General features: G+C 44.9%; 1 protein-coding gene across 2 annotated transcripts in view; it reads left to right on the top strand.

Annotated features, from left to right (window-relative positions):
• The window catches only part of LOC106585926 (BMP-2-inducible protein kinase), a 77,951-nt gene extending 58,846 nt beyond the window's left edge, over positions 1-19,105 (top strand). Inside the window, exons 12-17 of one of the 2 annotated variants that reach the window (XM_014172669.3) lie at positions 3,887-4,002; positions 4,213-4,506; positions 6,174-6,325; positions 6,737-6,921; positions 8,145-8,267; positions 15,864-19,105. In XM_014172669.3, the coding sequence (XP_014028144.3) occupies positions 3,887-4,002; positions 4,213-4,506; positions 6,174-6,325; positions 6,737-6,921; positions 8,145-8,267; positions 15,864-17,434 (2,441 nt within the window). In that variant the 3' untranslated portion in view covers positions 17,435-19,105. Of the gene's footprint in view, positions 1-3,886; positions 4,003-4,212; positions 4,507-6,173; positions 6,326-6,733; positions 6,922-8,144; positions 8,268-15,863 lie in introns of both variants that reach the window. The other variant, XM_045706658.2, reaches the window with a different exon arrangement.
• The last annotated feature ends 2,913 nt before the right edge of the window (positions 19,106-22,018 follow it).

Raw genomic sequence — 22,018 nt, 5'->3', positions numbered from 1 at the left:
CTACCCTGAACCTTAGACACTGTTACTAGCCAGCTACCACCCAGTACTCTACCCTGCACCTTAGACACTGTTACTAGCCAGCTACCACCCGGTACTCTACCCTGAACCGTAGACACTGTTACTAGCCAGCTACCACCCAGTACTCTACCCTGCACCTTAGACACTGTTACTAGCCAGCTACCACCCAGTACTCTACCCTGCACCTTAGACACTGTTACTAGCCAGCTACCACCCAGTACTCTACCCTGCACCTTAGACACTGTTACTAGCCAGCTACCACCCAGTACTCTACCCTGCACCTTAGACACTGTTACTAGCCAGCTACCACCCAGTACTCTACCCTGAACCTTAGACACTGTTACTAGCCAGCTACCACCCAGTACTCTACCCTGAACCTTAGACACTGTTACTAGCCAGCTACCACCCAGTACTCTACCCTGCACCTTAGACACTGTTACTAGCCAGCTACCACCCAGTACTCTACCCTGCACCTTAGACACTGTTACTAGCCAGCTACCACCCAGTACTCTACCCTGCACCTTAGACACTGTTACTAGCCAGCTACCACCCAGTACTCTACCCTGCACCTTAGACACTGTTACTAGCCAGCTACCACCCAGTACTCTACCCTGCACCTTAGACACTGTTACTAGCCAGCTACCACCCAGTACTCTACCCTGCACCTTAGACACTGTTACTAGCCAGCTACCACCCAGTACTCTACCCTGCCCCTTAGACACTGTTACTAGCCAGCTACCACCCAGTACTCTACCCTGAACCTTAGACACTGTTACTAGCCAGCTACCACCCAGTACTCTACCCTGAACCTTAGACACTGTTACTAGCCAGCTACCACCCAGTACTCTACCCTGCCCCTTAGACTGCTGCCCTATGTACATAGTCATTAAACACTAGTCACTTTAATAATGTTTACATACTTCATATGTATATACTGTATTTTAGTCAAAGCTCATCCTATATTACTACTGCTGTATACCTTTTCTATTCATACTGTCTATACACACCATCCTATATAACTACTGTCCATACTGTCTATACACACCATCCTATATAACTACTGTCTATACACACCATCCTATATAACTACTGTCTATACACACCATCCTATATAACTACTGTCCATACTGTCTGTACACACCATCCTATATAACTACTGTCTATACACACCATCCTGTATAACTACTGTCTATACACACCATCCTGTATAACTACTGTCTATACTGTCTATACACACCATCCTGTATAACTACTGTCTATACACACCATCCTGTATAACTACTGTCTATACACGCCATCCTGTATAACTACTGTCTATACACACCATCCTGTATAACTACTGTCTAACTGTCTATACACACCATCCTGTATAACTACTGTCTATACACACCATCCTGTATAACTACTGTCTATACTGTCAATACACACCATCCTGTATAACTACTGTCTATACTGTCTATACACACCATCCTGTATAACTACTGTCTATACACACCATCCTGTATAACTACTGTCTATACACACCATCCTGTATAACTACTGTCTATACACACCATCCTGTATAACTACTGTCTATACTGTCTATACACACCATCCTGTATAACTACTGTCTATACACACCATCCTGTATAACTACTGTCTATACACACCATCCTATATAACTACTGTCCATACTGTCTATACACACCATCCTGTATAACTACTGTCTATACACACCATCCTTTATAACTACTGTCTATACACACCATCCTATATAACTACTGTCTATACTGTCTATACACACCATCCTATATAACTACTGTCTATACACACCATCCTATATAACTACTGTCTATACACACCATCCTATATAACTACTGTCTATACACACCATCCTATATAACTACTGTCTATACACACCATCCTATATAACTACTGTCTATACACACCATCCTTTATAACTACTGTCTATACTGTCTATACACACCATCCTGTATAACTACTGTCTATACACACCATCCTATATAACTACTGTCTATACACACCATCCTATATAACTACTGTCTATACACACCATCCTGTATAACTACTGTCTATACACACCATCCTGTATAACTACTGTCTATACACACCATCCTGTATAACTACTGTCTATACACACCATCCTGTATAACTACTGTCTATACACACCATCCTGTATAACTACTGTCTATACACACCATCCTGTATAACTACTGTCTATACACACCATCCTGTATAACTACTGTCTATACCACACCATCCTGTATAACTACTGTCTATACACACCATCCTGTATAACTACTGTCTATACACACCATCCTATATAACTACTGTCTATACACACCATCCTGTATAACTACTGTCTATACACACCATCCTGTATAACTACTGTCTATACACACCATCCTGTATAACTACTGTCTATACACACCATCCTGTATAACTACTGTCTATACACACCATCCTGTATAACTACTGTCTATACACACCATCCTGTATAACTACTGTCTATACACACCATCCTGTATAACTACTGTCTATACACACCATCCTATATAACTACTGTCTATACACACCATCCTATATAACTACTGTCTATACACACCATCCTATATAACTACTGTCTATACACACCATCCTGTATAACTACTGTCTATACACACCATCCTATATAACTACTGTCTATACACACCATCCTATATAACTACTGTCTATACACACCATCCTGTATAACTACTGTCTATACTGTCTATACACCCATCCTATATAACTACTGTCTATACACACCATCCTATATAACTACTGTCTATAAACACCATCCTATATAACTACTGTCTATACACACCATCCTGTATAACTACTGTCCTACTGCACACACGCCATCCTATATAACTACTGTCTATACACACCATCCTATATAACTACTGTCTATACACACCATCCTGTATAACTACTGTCTATACACACCATCCTATATAACTACTGTCTATACACACCATCCTATATAACTACTGTCTAGTTTTGTGGATTATGTCTATGTTGTTATTATTATTACTGCACTGTTGGAGCGAGAAACCAGCCTAATGTTTGTTCTATCACTGTTGGAGCGAGAAACACAAGCAGTTAGCTAGGCGTCGCTGTGGCGCTGCCGCGGGCTAGGCGCGCGGGAGCAGACACAAGCGGTTAGCTAGGCGTCGCTGTTGGCGCTAGAAACACAAGCGGAGCTGGCGTCGCGGGCGCAGCCGCGGTAGCAGGCGTCGCTGTTGGCGCTAGAAACACAAGCAGTTAGCTAGGCGTCGCTGTTGGCGCTAGAAACACAAGCAGTTAGCTAGGCGTCGCTGTTGGCGCTAGAAACACAAGCAGTTAGCTAGGCGTCGCTGTTGGCGCTAGAAACACAAGCAGTTAGCTAGGCGTCGCTGTTGGCGCTAGAAACACAAGCAGTTAGCTAGGCGTCGCTGTTGGCGCTAGAAACACAAGCAGTTAGCTAGGCGTCGCTGTTGGCGCTAGAAACACAAGCAGTTAGCTAGGCGTCGCTGTTGGCGCTAGAAACACAAGCAGTTAGCTAGGCGTCGCTGTTGGCGCTAGAAACACAAGCAGTTAGCTAGGCGTCGCTGTTGGCGCTAGAAACACAAGCAGTTAGCTAGGCGTCGCTGTTGGCGCTAGAAACACAAGCAGTTAGCTGCTCCTACAGTAACATCTGCATCTGTACTCGACCAATAAACATTTGATTTACAGTCATCGCTGCACGGATGTTTTTAAAGTAAGCTTCCGGCATCAGGAGGCTTTGCGACGCTAGGTCGACCAGAAAAGGAGACAAATTTCTGTTTTTGACAAAATGGGCAATAAAGTATCTGTACCCTTATCACAGCGACTACCCCAGGGAATGCCAACAGGGTCCTCCAGCAGCTGCAGCCTGGAGACCTGCGTCTACAACAACAAGATCAGCTTCACCCTGTCCATCCACAGCAGCTCCAATACCTTCAGGTACTACTGAGTCCACTCTCACACAATGACACCGTAGCAAAACGTTTTGCAACACAACGTAAAAATCAGTGTCCACCCACTACTACTAACACCACCCTGCAAGGTGAATGGGCTGTACTGGGTTGTCCTGAACTGTACAGAGAGCCATATGATCTATCACTATATAAATCATCTAGAGAAATCTAAACTATCTCTGTACCTTTTTAACAGTACCAGCAGGCCCTTCAGCAGTCGATCCAGCTCCAACAACAGCAGCAGCAGGCCCAGCTCCAACAGCAGCAGCAGGCCCAGCTCCAACAGCAGCAGCAGGCCCAGCTCCAACAGCAGCAGCAGGCCCAGCTCCAACAGCAGCAGCAGGCCCAGCTCCAACAGCAGCAGCAGGCCCAGCTCCAACAACAGCAGCAGCAGCAGGCCCTGCTCCAACAGCAGCAGCAGGCCCAGCTCCAACAACCGATGATGATGCAGCCCATGAATCAGCAACAACAAGCCCACTACGCAGCCATGGTAAGAGCCATGTCCATTGTCTGGGGTCATCTGATTTGGCTTTATAAAGGAAATACCCCTTTTTTGTTGTTGTAGTCTTCTCAACTTTAAATGCTGATCAAACTGCCTCCGTGTTGATGGTCTATCCCCACATTCATGACACACAGGTTAAAATACCTAAACCAACTGTATTCATTTGGGGACAGGTCGAAACAAACATTCATGGACATTTTAGCTAGCTTGCTGTTGCTAGGTAATTTGTGCTGGGAGATAAACATTGGACTGTTTTATTTTACATGAAATGTACTTAGTTTTTATTTAAAAAAAAATGTTGCTGGATCTTTGTAGTATTTTTGAAGTCACAAAATCGTTTTGATCTCTATTCCCGACAATTCATCCACAGATAAAAGAGGAAACTAAGTTTTCTCCTCGTTCATTCTTCTGTGGATTTTATATGGTGGTTTGCAACCAACTTTTTATTTAATTTTTTTATTTAACTAGGCAAGTCAGTTGAGAACAAATTCGTATTTACAATGACGGCCTACCAGAAGACAAAAGGCCTCCTGCGGGGACGGTGGCTGGGATTAAAAATAAATGAAATAAAAATACAGGACAAAACACACATCACAACAAGAGAGACAACACAACACTACATAAAGAGAGACCTAAGACAACAACATAGCAAGGCAGCAACACATGACAACACAGCATGGTTGCAACACAACATGACAACAACATGGTAGCAACACAACATGGCAGCAGCACAAAACATGGCAGCAGCACAAAACAGGGTACAAACATTATTGGTCACAGACAACAGCACAAAGGGCAAGAAGGTAGAGACGACAATACATCACGCAAGATGCATTACTGCCACCACCTGGACTGGAGTGTGAACCTCGTTCCATCTTTCAGTCATGCTCCAACATTTTACCCCTATACAAATAACATGTATAGCTACTTCCAACGTTGACTGTTTTTCCATTTAATTTCTAATGTTTCTTAAACACTCAGTGGTATGAGTGGTCAGTATAACAGACGGTCAGATCTTGGTATAATTTCATAAAAAATGGCGACACACACACACACAGCGAACCGGTGGAGTTCACCCTCTCCTCTGACTGTGTGGACGGAGCAGATTGCTGCTGAAATTAAACAGATGGTAACCGTTGGGTGGAAAACAAGCTAAAAGTACCTCTGTCTTAACAGTATCTATTTGGAGGGCTGGTGTTTGGCCACAGAGGGTAAGTCAACAGGATTTTGGGAGAGGGGGGGGGGGCGGTAAAGTTTACTGTGAAGGAACTTCTGTTTTGCACTTGGAGGAAAGCTTGGCCGAGAGTCTTGTTTCAGTGCTCTGGGCTCTAATGGCTCTGTTTCTGTGCTGTTTTTAGGGCATCTTGGACATGTAATGAAATAGTAAACAGCTAGCTATCTTGGCCCGCTGCCCTGTTTTTAAAAAACTGTCCAAAACAAGAACATTTAAATTCCTGGTCAATCACTTGCAGTTTTTGGCCATTATGTCATAATCAACTTTTAATTCAAGTATCTAAAAACCATTTTTCTGCTGATTTACCCCCCCCCCCCCCCCCCAGCCATAGTTCTCCTATTGATTATACTCCTATTGATCAAATGAATGGTGTCTGTGATCGTCTGTCCCCGTTAGTTACCTCCTTCCCTTCCCCTGGCAGATGCACCAGTACCAACAGGCTTTTGTACAGCAACAGCAGCCCTATGTCACCTCCTCTCCTCTGGAGTACCAGCTTCCCCCAGGCTCCTATAACCCGCCTGGGCCTGTTCCTGGGACTATGCCCTCTGTTGAGCCTCCATCCACTAACACCAGGTAACATCCCTAGCCTACATGACCTCCACTGTGTTTTTACTGCAATATCTATGTAATGTCTCGGTCAGTAACAGACACCACAAGTAATACTCCCTCGCTCTCTCTCAATCTTTGCTCTCTCTCTCCTCCCTGCCCCCTCTCTCTCTCTCCTCCCTGCCCCTCTCTCTCTCTCCTCCCTGCCCCTCTCTCTCTCTCCTCCCTGCCCTCTCTCTCTCTCCTCCCTGCCCCTCTCTCGCTCTCCTCCCTGCCCCTCTCTCTGTCCCTCCCTGCCCCTCGCTCTGTCCCTCGCTCTGTCCCTCGCCTGCCCCTCGCTCTGTCCCTCGCCTGTCCCTCGCTCTGTCCCTCCCTGCCCCTCGCTCTGTCCCTCCCTGCCCCTCGCTCTGTCCCTCCCTGCCCCTCGTACCCCAGTAGAAGCCCTCTGGTGGACTTCAAGGTGACCACCCCTCCCCCCCAGACCCTGGTCACCCCCCAGACCCTGGTCACCCCCCAGAGCCACCCTCCTGACATGTCTCGCTGGAACCCCTTTGGAGAGGACAACTTCTCCAAACTGACAGAGGAGGAGCTGCTGGACCGAGAATTCGACCTCCTCAGAGCAAGCAAGTGTCCCGTCTTTTACCGTCCCGTCCCCCGTACCTCTACTATTTCATCTTTGACACTGCTTTTTAGATAGATCTTAAAAGGCTATGCATTCGTCCACCTTGAATATTATTCATGTTCTGGTTAAAAAAGGCCCTAATGATTTATGCTATACAACGTTTGACATGTTTGAACGAACGGAAATATATTTTTTCCCCTCGTTCATGACGAGAAGTCCGGCTGGCTTACATCATGTGCTAACGAGACGGAGATTTTTGGACATAAATGATGAGCTTTTTTGAACAAAACTACATTCGTTATGGACCTGTGATACCTGGAAGTGACATCTGATGAAGAGAATCAAAGGTAATGGATTATTTACATAGTATTTTCGATTTTAGATCTCCCCAACATGACGTCTAGTCTGTATCGCAACGCGTATTTTTCTGGGCACAGTGCTCAGATTATTGCAAAGTGTGATTTCCCAGTAAGGTTATTTTTAAATCTGGCAAGTTGATTGCGTTCAAAAGATGTAAATCTATAATTCTTTAAATGACAATATAATATTTTACCAATGTTTTCTAATTTTAATTATTTAATTTGTGACGCTGACTTGACTGCCGGTTATTGGAGGGAAACGATTTCCTCAACATCAATGCCATAGTAAAACGCTGTTTTTGTATATAAATATGAACTTGATAGAACTAAAAATGCATGCATTGTCTAACATAATGTCCTAGGAGTGTCATCTGATGGAGATTGTAAAAGGTTAGTGTATCATTTTAGCTGGTTTTATGGTTTTGGTGACCCTGTCTTTGACTTGACAAAACATTACACACAACTCTTGTAAATGTACTGTCCTAACATACTCTAAATTTATGCTTTCGCCGTAAAACCTTTTTGAAATCGTAAAACGTGGTTAGATTAAGGAGATGTTTATCTTTCAAATGGTGTAACATAGTTGTATTTTTGAAAAATTTGAATTTTGACATTTATTTGGATTCAAATTTGCCGCTCTTGAAATGCACCTGCTGTTGATGGAGTGCACCACAGGTGGCACGCTAGCGTCCCACCTAGCCCCAAGAGGTTAAACTAGTTCCTGCTCCTATTTACCATATAAAACGTTTCTCTCAGTTGAATCTATTCATTTGAAATTAATTCTGCAAATGTTCTGTTACATTTCACTCCCATTTAATGACTAAACCTCTGTCTAACGGTTCTCTCCCCCTCTCTGCCTTAACAGGTAAACCTCTGGAGAGAACCAGTAGCCAGGAGGCAGCCCGACCGCTGCAGCCAATCACCCCCGCTGCCAAGCCTCTCCTCCCTGAAGACCTGTTTGGCTCCTCCCCCTTCCTGTCTAGTGCAGGCAAGTCTCCTTCCTGTCCTGCTCCAACAGGACCCGACACTGTAGTATGGAACTACCCTCTTCTGTAGTCCAAACCCCACTGTTCTGTCTCCTCCCCCATAAACCCTAAACCCAAGAGGTTGTGAAATCTGAGCAGCAGTGCTGATCTAAGCTCAGGTCACACCACCCCCACCCCCTTCCCCGACGATATAGGATTATTCATTATGATCTAAAAGGCCAAACTGATCCTAGATCAGCACAACCAAGTCTTCGATGCTTTGTGAATACGGGCCGTGGTGCCTAACTGCAGTCCTTTGCTGCAACGACAGAGGATTTCAATGGTCAGGTGACATATAAACATTAGCATGTTAGAACCAAACAGTTGGTGTGTGACACATCCTGTTAATGAAGAGTAAAGTAGTGATTTATTTGTATTTATTTTTGTCACAAACGAGCAGATGAGAACTTCTAAATGTTTGACCGTTGAGCCATTTATTTATTTTTTACTTTTTTTTTTTGTTGTTGACATTTGTAATTATATTTTTCCTATTAAACTCATTTGAAACTAGCCATGTTGATTATATTTTTCAGTGGCCTTCAGTCTTAAAAGCCCTGTTAAGGAGATTTGCCTCAAATGTTTTTTTTTTATTGTGGTTCGACTTTTACTACTGAGGTGTATTCTAGCTACAGCCCAACCCCCGAAAAAATGAATTGTATAACTAAAATATCTCTTAGTAATGATCAGCAGAATGTTACGAGATGTTACTCCTAATAGTATGGTGAGTATTTTTTTTATCATACATTCGGAACTGCACAGGATACACTATATACACAAAAGTATGTGGACACACACCCTTCACATTGGTGGATTTGTCTATTTCATCCACACCTGTTGCTGGCTTGTGTATAAAATTGAGCACACCGCCATGCAATCTCCATAGACAAACATTGGCAGTAGAATGTCCTTACTGAAGAGCTCAGTGACTTTCGACGTGGCACCGTCATAGGATGCCACCTTTCCAACAAATCAGTTTGTCAAATTTCTGCCCTGCTAGAGCTGCCCCCGGACAACCTAAGTGCTGTTATTGTGAAGTGGAAACATCTAGGAGCAACAACGGCTCAGCCATGAAGTGGTAGGCTACAAGCTCACGGAACGGGATTGCTGAGTGCTGAAGCGTGTAAAAATCGTCTTGTCCTCGGTTGCAACACTCACTGTTCATCGGGATCTTCATGAAATGTGTTTCCATGGACGAGCAGCTGCACACAAGCCTAAGATCACCATGCACAATGCCAAGCGTCGGCTGAAGTGGTGTAAAACTTATCTCCATTGGACTCTGGAGCAGTGGAAACGCGTTCTCTGGAGTGATGAATCACGCTTCACCATCTGGCAGTCCAACGGATGAATCTGGGTTTGGCGGATGCCAGGAGAACGCTACCTGCCCCAATGCATAGTGCCAACTGTAAAGTTTGGTGGAGGAGGAATAATGGTCTGGGGCTGTTTTTCATGGTTCGGGCCCCTCAGTTCCAGAGAAGGGAAATCTTAACGCTACAGCATACAATGCCATTCTAAACGATTTTGTGGTTACAACTTTGTGGCAACAGTTTGGGGAAGGCTCTTCCTGTTTCAGCATGACAATGCCCCCGTGCACAAAGCGAAGTCCATACAGAAATGGTTTGTCGATCGGTGTGGAAGAACTTGACTGCCCTGCACTGAGAGCTGACCTCAACTCCGTCGAACACCTTTGGGATGAATTGGAACGCCGACTGCGAACCAGGCCTAATCGCTCAACATCAGTGCCTAAATTATGTTCTTGTGACTGAATGGAAGCAAGTCCCCGCAGCAATGTTCCAACATCTAGTGGAAAGCCTTCCCAGAAGAGTGGAGGGCTGTTATTTATGCGACTCCGTATTAATGCCCATGATTTTGGAATGAGATGTTCGACGAGCTAGTGTACACAAAGTTTTGCTCATGTAGTGTATTTTATAAATTATATTTTAAGATTATACTTACATTTTTATGGTAGCTAAATGGACATTTCTGTTTCATAATATAACCGTATGCCCAAATCCGTTAATACCTACAGTGAGGATTAGACTACTACAAGAGTATGACGATCCAAATACCAGAATGACTTCGTTAAGTGATTGTAGTAACTTACTGCAGCTGAAGTCTGACACACAGAAATGTGTGTATCCTATGTGGCATTAACCTAGTAGTTAACCTTTGTAGGTTAAAGGTATAACTGACCACTGTATTTGTGCCATACACAGACAATTAATGTTGCTAAGTTCATTGTCATATTTTCCTTCTGTGGTAGGCTAGTTTAGTAATGCCACCAATTCATCTCTGTACCGTTTGTTTAACTCTACTACCTTTTCCAACTTGCTATCATTAAGCTGCACCTAATATGTGTGTGGTAATAGTGGTTTGAAGAGTTCTACATCGGTCTTCTGCCACTGCGCTAGGCCTGGAGTCTCCCCACTGGGGGCTAGGCCTGGAGTCTCCCCACTGGGGGCTAGGCCTGGAGTCTCCCCACTGGGGGCTAGGCCTGGAGTCTCCCCACTGGGGGCTAGGCCTGGAGTCTCCCCACTGGGGGCTAGGCCTGGAGTCTCCCCACTGGGGGCTAGGCCTGGAGTCTCCCCACTGGGGGCTAGGCCTGGAGTCTCCCCACTGGGGGCTAGGCCTGGAGTCTCCCCACTGGGGGCTAGGCCTGGAGTCTCCCCACTGGGGGCTAGGCCTGGAGTCTCCCCACTGGGGGCTAGGCCTGGAGTCTCCCCACTGGGGGCTAGGCCTGGAGTCTCCCCACTGGGGGCTAGGCCTGGAGTCTCCCCACTGGGGGCTAGGCCTGGAGTCTCCCCACTGGGGGCTAGGCCTGGAGTCTCCCCACTGGGGGCTAGGCCTGGAGTCTCCCCACTGGGGGCTAGGCCTGGAGTCTCCCCACTGGGGGCTAGGCCTGGAGTCTCCCCACTGGGGGCTAGGCCTGGAGTCTCCCCACTGGGGGCTAGGCCTGGAGTCTCCCCACTGGGGGCTAGGCCTGGAGTCTCCCCACCGGGGGCTAGGCCTGGAGTGTCTCTCTCCCTGTAACACACAGCGTTGAGATTGCCTGCAATGACAACAAGCTCAGTCCGACGATGCCTGTGACACACCGCCCCAGACCATGACAGACCCTCCACCTCCAAATCGATGCCCCTCCAGAGTACAGGCCTCGGTGTAACGCTGATTCCTTTGACGATAAACGTGAATCTGACCATCAACCCTGGTGACAAAACCGCGACTCGTCAGTGAAGAGCACTTTTTGCCAGTCCTGTCTGGTCCAGCAACGGTGGGTTTGTGCCCATAAGCGATGTTGTTGCCGGGGATGTCTGGTGAGGACCTGCCTTATAATAGGCCTACAAGCCCTCAGTCCAGCCTCTCAGCCTATTGTGGACAGTCTGAGCACTGATGGAGGGATTGTGCGTTCCTGGTGTAACTCGGACAGTTGTTGTTGCCATCCTGTACCTGTCCTGCAGGTGTGATGTTCTGATGTACCGATCCTGTGCAGGTGTTATTACACGTGGTCTACCACTGCGAGGACGATCAGCTGTCCGTCCTGTCTCCCTGTAGCGCTGTCTTAGGCGTCTCACAGTACGGACATTGCAATTTATTTCCCTGGTCACATCTGCAATCCTCATGCCTCCTTGCAGCATGCCTAAGGCACGTTCACGCAGATGAGCAGTGACCCTGGGCATCTTTCTTTCTTTTGGTATTTTTCAGAGTCAGTAGAAAGGCCTCTTTAGTGTCCTAAGTCTTCATAACTGTGACCTTAATTGCCTACCGTCTGTAAGCTGTTAGTGTCTTAACGACCGTTCCACAGGTGCATGTTCATTAATTGTTTATGGTTCATTGAACAAGCATGGGAAACAGTGTTTAAACCCTTTACAATGAAGATCAGTGAAGTTATTTGGATTTTTACGAATTATCTTTGAAAGACAGGGTCCTGAAAAAGGGACGTTTCTGCTGAGTGTGTGTATATATGTATGTATGTGTACACTTTAGAATACGTAACACATGGCCAACACCAAGAACAATTGCTATTAGGAAACCAGACCCTGTTTTATTCCAGGCCTTTAAACCTCTTCCTTCCTGTCTTCTCCACCTCACTCCCAGTGGGGTCTGGAATTATTGGATCCCTTGATAAAAATAACAAAAAAACTTAAGATGATACAAATACTGAGCTATATTGAATGGCCAACATAAATGGGAAAATGTTATACGACAATTGTTCAGAGAAAGAAATTATAAACAATTTATTAGATTCTGGTTAGAGCCAGTTTGCGCTGTTCTGTGAAGGGAGTAGTACACAGTGTTGTACGAGATCTTCAGTTTCTTGGCAATTTCTCGCATGGAATAGCCTTCATTTCTCGGAACAAGAATAGACTGACGAGTTTCGGAAGAAGGTTCTTTGTTTCTGGCCATTTTGAGCCTGTAATCGAACCCACAAATACTGTTGCTCCAGATACTCAACTAGTCTAAAGAAGGCCAGTTTTATTGCTTCTTTATTCAGGACAACAGTTTTCAGCTGTGCTAACATAATTGCAAAAGGGTTTTCTAATGATCAATTAGCCTTTTAAAATGATAAACTTGGATTCGCTAACACAACGTGCCATTGGATCACAGGAGTGATGGTTGCTGATAATGGGCCTCTGTACGCCTATGTAGATATTCCATTAAAATCTGCCGTTTCCAGCTACAATAGTCATTTACAACATTAACAATGTCTACACTGTATTTCTGATCAATTTGATATTATTTTTATGGACCAAAAATGAGCCTTTCTTTCAAAAACAAGGAAATGTCTAAGTGACTCCAGACCTTTGAACAGTAGTCTATGTAAATAAGCTCTCTGTATTTTAAGTTCAATACATTTGCCCAAATTTCTAATGACATGTTTTCACTTTGTCATGATGGGATATTTTGTGTAGATGGGTGAGGGGAAAAACATATTTATTTCACATTTTTATGCAGGCTGTAACACAACAAAATATGGAATAAGTCAAGGGCTATGAATACTTTCTGAAGGAACTGTACAGGACATGACGCATACAGGACATTTTACTTAGAATACAAAACCATAACACCTGCTCTTCCTATGACAGACTGACCAGGTGAATCCAGGTGAAAGCTATGATCCCTTATTGATGTCACTTGTTAAATCTACTTCAATCAGTGTAGATGAAGGGGAGGAGACGGGTTAAAGAAGGATTTTTAAGCATTGGAGTCAACATGGGGCCAGCATCCCTGTGGAACGATTTCAACACCTTGTAGAGTCCATGCCCTGACGAACTGAGGCTGTTCTGAGGACAAAAGGAAAAAGGGGTCCAACTCAATATTAGGAGGGTGTTCCTAATGTTTGGTATACTCCGTGTACATTACACATGTAGGACATTTTTAAAAAACCAAACCAAAATAATTCTGGGTAATCCAGTTGGTGGCCATGTGTTTCCTGACAGTACTAGAATGATTCCACCATCCTCAGCCCACTGCAAGACTCATTTGATTTAGTTTTTGCATACAAAATGTTGGTTTAAAAAGTTCAAATGCCAAAGGATAGCACATGCAAACATTTATACAACACGTCTTTCTAACGTTTTGAATTACTCCCAGCCCCATATATGGTAGCGCTTGACCCTGGTCTCAAGCTGACATGATTCATTGTTATTGCCACTTTTAACAAGGTCTTTTGTAATCTGCCCATTTTTCCTAAAGATCAGCAAATACATTTTCCAGGTTTCAATCTTCTTATACTGAATAAAAATATAAAACTCAACGAATATATATAATATAAGGAAATCAGTCAATTGAAATGAACTTTTAACAATTGTTTTTTCCCAAATGTATCTTAAATCCATCCACCAAATGAAATGTTACAGAAAACATAGACAATATACTGTGTTTACAGTGGCTTGCGAAAGTGTTCAACCCCTTGGCATTTTTCCTATTTTGTCGCCTTTTTTTTTCTGGGTTTGTCATTTGATTTACACAACATGCCTACCACTTTGAAGATGCAAAATATGTTTTATTGTGAAACAAACAAGAAATAAGACAAAACAACTTGAGCGTGTATAACTATTCCCCCCCCTGAAGTCAATACTTTGTAGAGCCACCTTATGTCTCTATAAGCTTGGCACATCTAGCCACTGGGATTTTTGCCCATTCTTCAAGGCAAAACTTCTCCAGCTCCTTCAAGTTGTATGGGTTCTGCTGGTGTACAGCAATCTTTTCAGATTCTCAATTGGATTGAGGTCTGGGCTTTGACTAGGCCATTCCAAGACATTTACATGTTTCCCCTTAAACCACTCGAGTGTTGTTTTAGCAGTATGCTTAGGATCATTGTCCTGCTGGAAGGTGAACCTCCGTCACAGTCTCAAATCTCTGGAAGACTGAAACAGGTTTCCCTCAAGAATTTCCCTGTATTAAAACCATCATTCCTTCAATCCTGACCAGTTTTCCAGTCCCTGCCAATGAAAAACATACCCACAGCATGATGCTGCCACCACCATGCTTCACTGTGGGGATGTGTTCTCGGGGTGATGAGAGGTGTTGGGTTTGTGCCAGACATAGTGTTTTCCTTGATGGCGAAAAAGCTCAATTTTAGTCTCATCTGACCAGAGTACCTTCTTCCGAATGTTTGGGGAGTCTCCCACATGCCTTTTGGCAAACACCAAACGTTTACTTATTATTTTTTTTTCTTGAAGCAATGGCTTTTTTCTGGCCACTCTTCCGTAAAGCCCAGCTCTGTGGAGTGTACAGCTTAAAGTGATCTTATGGACAGATACTCCAATCTCTGCTGTGGAGCTTTGCAGCTCCTTCAGGGTTAGCTTTGGTCTCTTTCTTGCCTCTCTGATTAATGCCCTCCTTGCCTGGTCCATGAGTTTTGGTGGGCGGCCCTCTCTTGGCAGGTTTGTTGTGGTGCCATATTCTTTCCATTTTTTAATAATGCATTTAATGGTGCTTCGTGGGATGTTCAAAGTTTCAGGTATTTTTTTTATAACCCAACCCTGATCTGTACTTCTCCACAACTTTGTCCCTGATCTGTTTGGAGAGCTCCTTGGTCTTCATAGTGCCGTTTGCTTGGTGGTGTTGCAGACTCTGGGGCCTTTCAGAACAGGTGTGTCTGTGTGTGTGTGTGTGTGTGTGTGTGTGTGTGTGTGTGTATATAGTGAGATCATGTGACACTTAGATTGCACACAGGTGGACTTTAACTTATTATGAGACTTCTGAAGGTAATTGGTTGCACCACATCTTATTTAGGGGCTTCATAGCAAAGGGGGTGAATACATATGCACTCAACACTTTTCAGTTTCTTTTTTTTTTTTTGTTGAATTTTTTGGAAACAATTCTTCACTTCACCAATTTGGACTATTTTGTGTATGTCCATTACATGAAATCCAAATAAAAATCAATTTAAATTACAGGTTGTAATGCAACAAAATAGGAAAAACACTAAGGGTGATGAATACTTTTGCAAGGCACTGTATATTTGGTTACTGACATTGAATATAGCTTTGGGTGTATAGGCTTCTTGGTACCGGTAATTTACTTTTAACAACATTCTCTTGTCTGCTTCAATCCAACAGGTTCTAGTGTGGTGGTGATAACTGATCAGCCTATTGACGAGCTCAGTAACCCAGTCGCTGCCCCCGTACCTGTTCCAGTGGGCAAGCCAGCCCTTGAGGAAGAGCTGCAACCTCCGGTGGCAAAGGAGCACAAACCAAGTAGGAGGAGAAACTCTCCTGTTGGCGGTTCACAAACGACTCGCAAACCAGGGGGTGACGAATCAGACAGTGACTTTGAGTCAGATCCTCCTTCCCCTAAGAGCAGCGAGGAGGAAGACGAGCCGGAGGACGACGAAGGTCTGAACAACGAGCACAGAGAGTTCTTCAATGAACTGGAAGATTTGGAGGAAACGGAGATGCTGGGACATAGGCCTCTGCTGATGGACTCAGAGGCTGAGGAAGAGTACGACAAACACAGCTCCGACTCAGACTATGAACCCAGGAAGGTTAAGGAAGGACTCACTAGGAAGCTAAAAGGAGAAGTGGTGGCAGATGCGGCTACTGCCACCCGTGAGGGAAGTCCGAGAGTGGAGTCAGAAGACGCACTAATCACGATTACGCCTCCCGAGTCGCCTGGTGTGGTGGCTGTTAGAGCCCCCCAATGTGTCAGTGGCATTGTGGACGTGTTTGGTGCGGATGTGTTTGGTGCTGTGCCCTTCTTTCCTCCAGCGGCAGCTCTGGCAGAAAGCGCAGACATCTTCTCCGCGGCTCCCTTCAGGCAGGTGAGCCAGGAGGCCGTAGTCAACCAGCCCAGCCAGGCCATGGAAGAGTTAGACGTCTTTACTAAGGCTCCGTTCACCCGGAACCTCTCCAAATCTGGGAAGACCGGAAGCAGCGACTTCTCTATGGGTCGGACTCCGCCGGTGTCCCCTGAAAGCATCGACCCGTTCGGCTTCTCCCCCTTCCAACCCAGCCCCACAGCTCCGCTACCAACCACCTCCAGGAGTGCCGAGAACATCTTCCGTCCAGCCTTCGAGAATTCTCTCAGCCCCCAGCAGCAGAGGCTGAAGCAGCGTAGCCTCCAGAAGTTGTCCTCACGTCAGAGGAAGTTCTCTGGTGGCACCAGCGGTGGCAGCAATGGCAAGCGCCACCACGGCACGCCCACTGGCGGTCGCAAGAACAACAAGCCCAGCTTCCGAACCCCCGAGCGCGTACGCCGGCACAAGAAGGTCGGCAGGAGGGACTCTCAGAGCTCCAACGAGTTCCTCAGCACCTCAGACTCCAAGGAGAACATCAGCGTCGGCAGCGTAACGATGGCAGACACCGACAAAGACAAAGGGGCTTCCCTGCCTAGCCTTCCTCATGAGGTCGACCCCTTCGGAGCCAATCCTTTTGGTCCTCAGGATGGCAGCCGACTTAACCAGGGCCAGTACCAAGGGCTTCTGGGGGACAGCAAGTCAGACATAGGTTCGGCCAATAGCAGGCCTCGGACTAGCTCCCTCCATGATGCGTTTGGGGACGGGAACATCATGGATGACTTTGGGGCGGTACCTTTCACAGAACTGGTGGAACACCCTGGGCCTGAACAGCAGCCGTCACAGCCAGTAGAGCTGGATCCCTTTGGAGCTGCACCGTTCCCCTCCAAACAGTGAATGTCTTGCTCGTCTTCCTGCCACACACTTTCTCGTCTTTCTCAATCACACACACTGCTGTGTTACACCAAGCCTATGGAGTCCCGGGGAGAAATTCCCTTCCAAGGGATGGCGACTAGCTTAGTGGTGTGGTAGTTGATTATATTTTCAGCCAAATTTAACCGCGATCGGCAACTGCGCTAATGTGTTTCCAATGCTTTCACCCCCCCCCCCCCCCCCCCCCCCCCCCCAAGGATATTTCAATACATGAATAACTGGACTTTGGGATTAACAAAACCAACATAAACCTGTGGCGTATGGCTGATTTTATTTTTATTTCTTTCAGGTTCTGTATGAATTTCCTTCACCTGTACCTGTTAGCTGACAGGCCTTTTATGCTGCGTCACAATACGTGTCTCTGAGACATGGAGATCGATTTAGTTTCACTCAAGATCACACTGTGTCAAACAACAAGATTGCTCAGTTTTCGGATCGCTTGAGTTGCTGCAAAAACAACACTTTTTTTTTTTTTTTTTTGTAAAGATTGTGGCCTCCGTGATCTACCAATAAGATTAATTTAGCACCATGAAGCCTTATGGACATGACTCCGCCTTGCTGCACAGTACCTCGGAAACCATTTGGCTAAGTAAATGGCTAACGTTGCCTTTTGTGTCACTGGAGTAATTCATTTAAGAGTAGGCCTTTACCACTTTATAATTTCACCCTACTTAGACCCTTTCATTTTTTTTCTCCATTTAGTCTACTTACAGTAGATAACAGCTAATTGTTTAAACAGTTTTATTTTAATTGCAATATATTCACTAGAATGAAAGGGATTCGATTTGTTTTATTTCTTTTTTAAAGATTACTCTCTTTTATTATTTAGGACATTTTTTAATTTTTTTTTTCATTTTCGGGTTTAATTCCAGACTTTTGAACTTGTCAATAAGTACTGTTTTAATGTGATCTTTTACCTCAACCAATAATAAAAAATAAAAATATCATTTTTTTTTTTTTTAATAAGGGGGGAAAACACAACCATTTTCCTACATGGCGATACTGTGTATAATATTTCTGACTACTTCCACCTATTGAGACGGTCTCCTGTCTTTGATCTATTGTTAACACAAGCCATCTTCTACCATTTACTTGGTAGTCTAATTAGAATCAGGTCATGTGTCCAAATTGTTTTTAAATGAATGCACTTTCATCCTCAACTCTTCCATTGGCTAGTAATTATGAATCTGAGGATACAGAAAGGAGCAATATGTCGTTGTCTGATAACCCCGTAACTCAATTATTTGTTTTCATTTTATTGAAATAACAGTAACTCTCTCAATCTACTTCTGAACATTTTTTTTTCATGACTCGGATCAAGAAGCTATTCAAAATGGCTTCAGAAGTTTCATAATTGTATGTTCATTAAGTGGAAAATATGGAATTTATTTAGATTTTAACTGAAAAGTTTGTTTAGGAGTTGAGGTTCTCAGACAGTGACGATATGTACCTACTTTTTGGCACATTAATTTTGACTGAGGAAAAAAAACGAGCTCGTAGCTGCCTTATTCGCCTATGGAACCCTGTGATTTTTAAATATTTTATGTTTAATTTTTATTTAAGGTTAATCTTGTTTTTGTATTTATCATGCTATACTGCTGTCTAATAATGCAATAATAAACACGTTTGATTAAATCTGTGCTGTCCTTGGAAAGTCATGTAAAGCACATTTTTAGAGGCCTCTGCTAGCGATAGTGATTTTATTCATAACTCAAGAGTAATAAAACTCAACAGATAAAATAAGTTGTCGGAGGGGATGGCTGTAGTTTTACGGGCTCCTAACCAATCGTTCTATTTTGTATGTTTTAACTTTATTTTGTACATAATGTGTGAATGCTATTCATTGACTACAGCTCAGCGTTCCACACCATAGTACCCTCATAGCTCATCACTAAGCAAAGGAACCTGGGACTAAACACCTCCCTCTGTAACTGGATCCTGGACTTCCTGACAGGCCGCCCCCCAGGTGGTGAGGGTAGGTAGAAACACATCTGCCACACTGATCCTCAACACGGGGGCCCCTCAGGGGTGTGTGCTTAGTCCCCTACTGTACTCCCTGTTTACCCACGACTGTATTCCCTGTTCACACAAGTTTGCTGACAACACAACAGTGGTAGGCCTGATTACCAACGATTAGATAGCCTATGGGGAGGTGGTCAGAGACCTGGCAGTGTGGTGCTACGACAACAACCTCTTCCTCCAACATGAGCAATACAAAGGAGATGATTATGGACTACAGGAAAAGGAGGGCATAACACGCCCCCATTCACAGCGACGGGCGTGAAGTGGAGCAGGTTGAGAGTTTCAAGTTCCTTGGTGTCCACATCACCAACAAACTATCATGGTCCAAACACACCAAGACAGTCATGAAGTGGGCACGACGCTGCCTTTTCTCCCTCAGGAGACTGAAAAGATTTGGCATGGGTGCCCAGATCCTCAAAGTTCTATAGCTGCACCATCGAGAGCATACTGAACGGTTGGATCACGGCCTGGTATGGCAACTGCTCGGCATCAGACCGTAAGGCGCTACAAAGGGAAGCACGTACAGCCCAGTACATCAATGGGGCCAAGCTTCCTGCCATCCAGGACCTATACAGTAACTAAGGAAAGTATTCAGACCCCTTTACTTTTTTCCACATTTTGTTACGTTAGACTTATTCTAAAACGGGTAACTTTTTTTTTTTCCTCATCCCCCCCCCACACACACACAATACCCCATAATGACGAAGCAAAACCAGGATTTTATACATTTTTGCTAATTTATTAAATATAAACTGATACCATTTTACATAAGTATTCAGCACTTTCAAAAAAAAAACTCAGTACTTTGTTGAAGCACCTTTAGCAGCGATTACAGCATCGAGTCTTCTTGGGTATGACACTACAAGCTTGGCACACCTGTATTTGGGGAGTTTCTCCATTTCTTCTCTGCAGATCCTCTCAAGCTCTGTCAGGTTGGATGGGGAGCATCGCTGCACAGCTATTTTAAGGTCTCCCCAGAGATGTTCGATCGGGTTCAAGTCTGGGCTCTGGCTGGGCCACTCAAGGACATTCAGAATCTTTACTGCGTTGTCTTGGCTGTGTGCTTAGGGTTGTTTTTGGAAGGTGAACCTTCACCCCAGTCTGAGGTCCTGAGCACTCTGGAGCAGGTTTTCATCAAGGATCTCTGTATTTTCCTCTGTTCATTTTTTTCTCTCAATCCTGACTAGTCTCCCAGTCCCTGACGCTGAAAAACATCCCCACAGCATGATGATGCCACCACCATGCTTCACTGTAGGGTTGGTGCCAGGTTTCCTCCAAATGTGTGATGCTTGGCATTCAGGCAAAAGAGTTCAATCTTGGTTTCATCAGACCAGAGAATCTTGTTTCTCACGGTCTTAGTCCCTTGGTGCCTTTTGGGAAACTCCAAGCGGGCTGTCATGTGCCTTTTTACTGAGGAGTGGCTTCCGTCTGGCCACTCTACCATGAAGGCCTGATTGGTGGAGTGATGCAGGTATGGTTGTCCTTCTGGGAGGTTCTCCCATCTCCACAGTGAAAGTCTGGAGCTCTGTCAGAGTGACCATTGGGTTCTTGGTCACCTCCCTGACCACCCTCCCCCGATCATCTCCTTTGTTTTGTTGACGTTGGGTGAGAGGTTATTTTCCAGACACCATACTCTGAGGGCCCTCACCACCTCCCTGTAGGCCATCTCGTCGTTGTTGGTAATCAAGCCTACCTTTTGTAGTGTCGTCTGCAAACTTGATTGAGTTGGAAGCGTGCATGGCCACACAGTCATGGGTGGAGAGGGCTGAGAACGCACCCTTGTGGGGCCTCAGTGTTGAGGATCAGCGAGGTGGAGATGTTTCCTATATTCACCACCTAGGGGCACAGGGCGGGTCAAAACCCAGGGTCTCGAGCTTAATGACGAGTTTGGAGGGTACTATGGTATTAAATGCTGAGCTGTAGTCAATGAACAGCATTCTTACATAGGTATTCCTCTTGTCCAGATGGGATAGGGCAGTGGACCTATTGGAGCGGTTAGCAAATTGGAGTGGGTCTAGGTAGGGTGGAGGTGATATGATCCTTGACTAGTCTCTCAAACTACTTCATGATGACAGAAGTGAGTGCTATTGGGCGATAGTAATTTAGTTTAGTTACCTTTGCTTTCTTGGGTACAGGAATAATGGTGGCCATGTTGAAGCATGTGGGGACAGCAGACTGGGATAGGGAGAGATTGAATATGTCCGTAAACACACCAGCCAGCTGGTATGCACATGCTCTGAGGACGTGGCTAGGGATGCCCGTCTGCGCCGGCAGCCTTGCGAGGGTTAACATGTTTAAATGTTTTACTCACGTTGGCTGTGGTGAAGGAGAGCCCACAGGCTTTGGTAACGGGCCGTGTCGGTGGCACTGTATTGTCCTCAAAGTGAGCAAAGAAGTTGTTTAATTTGTCTGGGAGCAAGACGTTGGGACTGGTTTTCTTTTTGTAATCCGTGATTGACTGTAGACCCTGTGACATACGTCTCGTGTTTGTAATGCATGCATGCATACATACATGCATACATACAT

Source organism: Salmo salar, chromosome 24 (genome assembly GCF_965601325.2).
Source record: "Salmo salar chromosome 24, fSalSal1, whole genome shotgun sequence".
NCBI lineage: Eukaryota > Metazoa > Chordata > Actinopteri > Salmoniformes > Salmonidae > Salmo > Salmo salar.
This window is presented reverse-complemented; position numbering and strand designations above follow the sequence as displayed.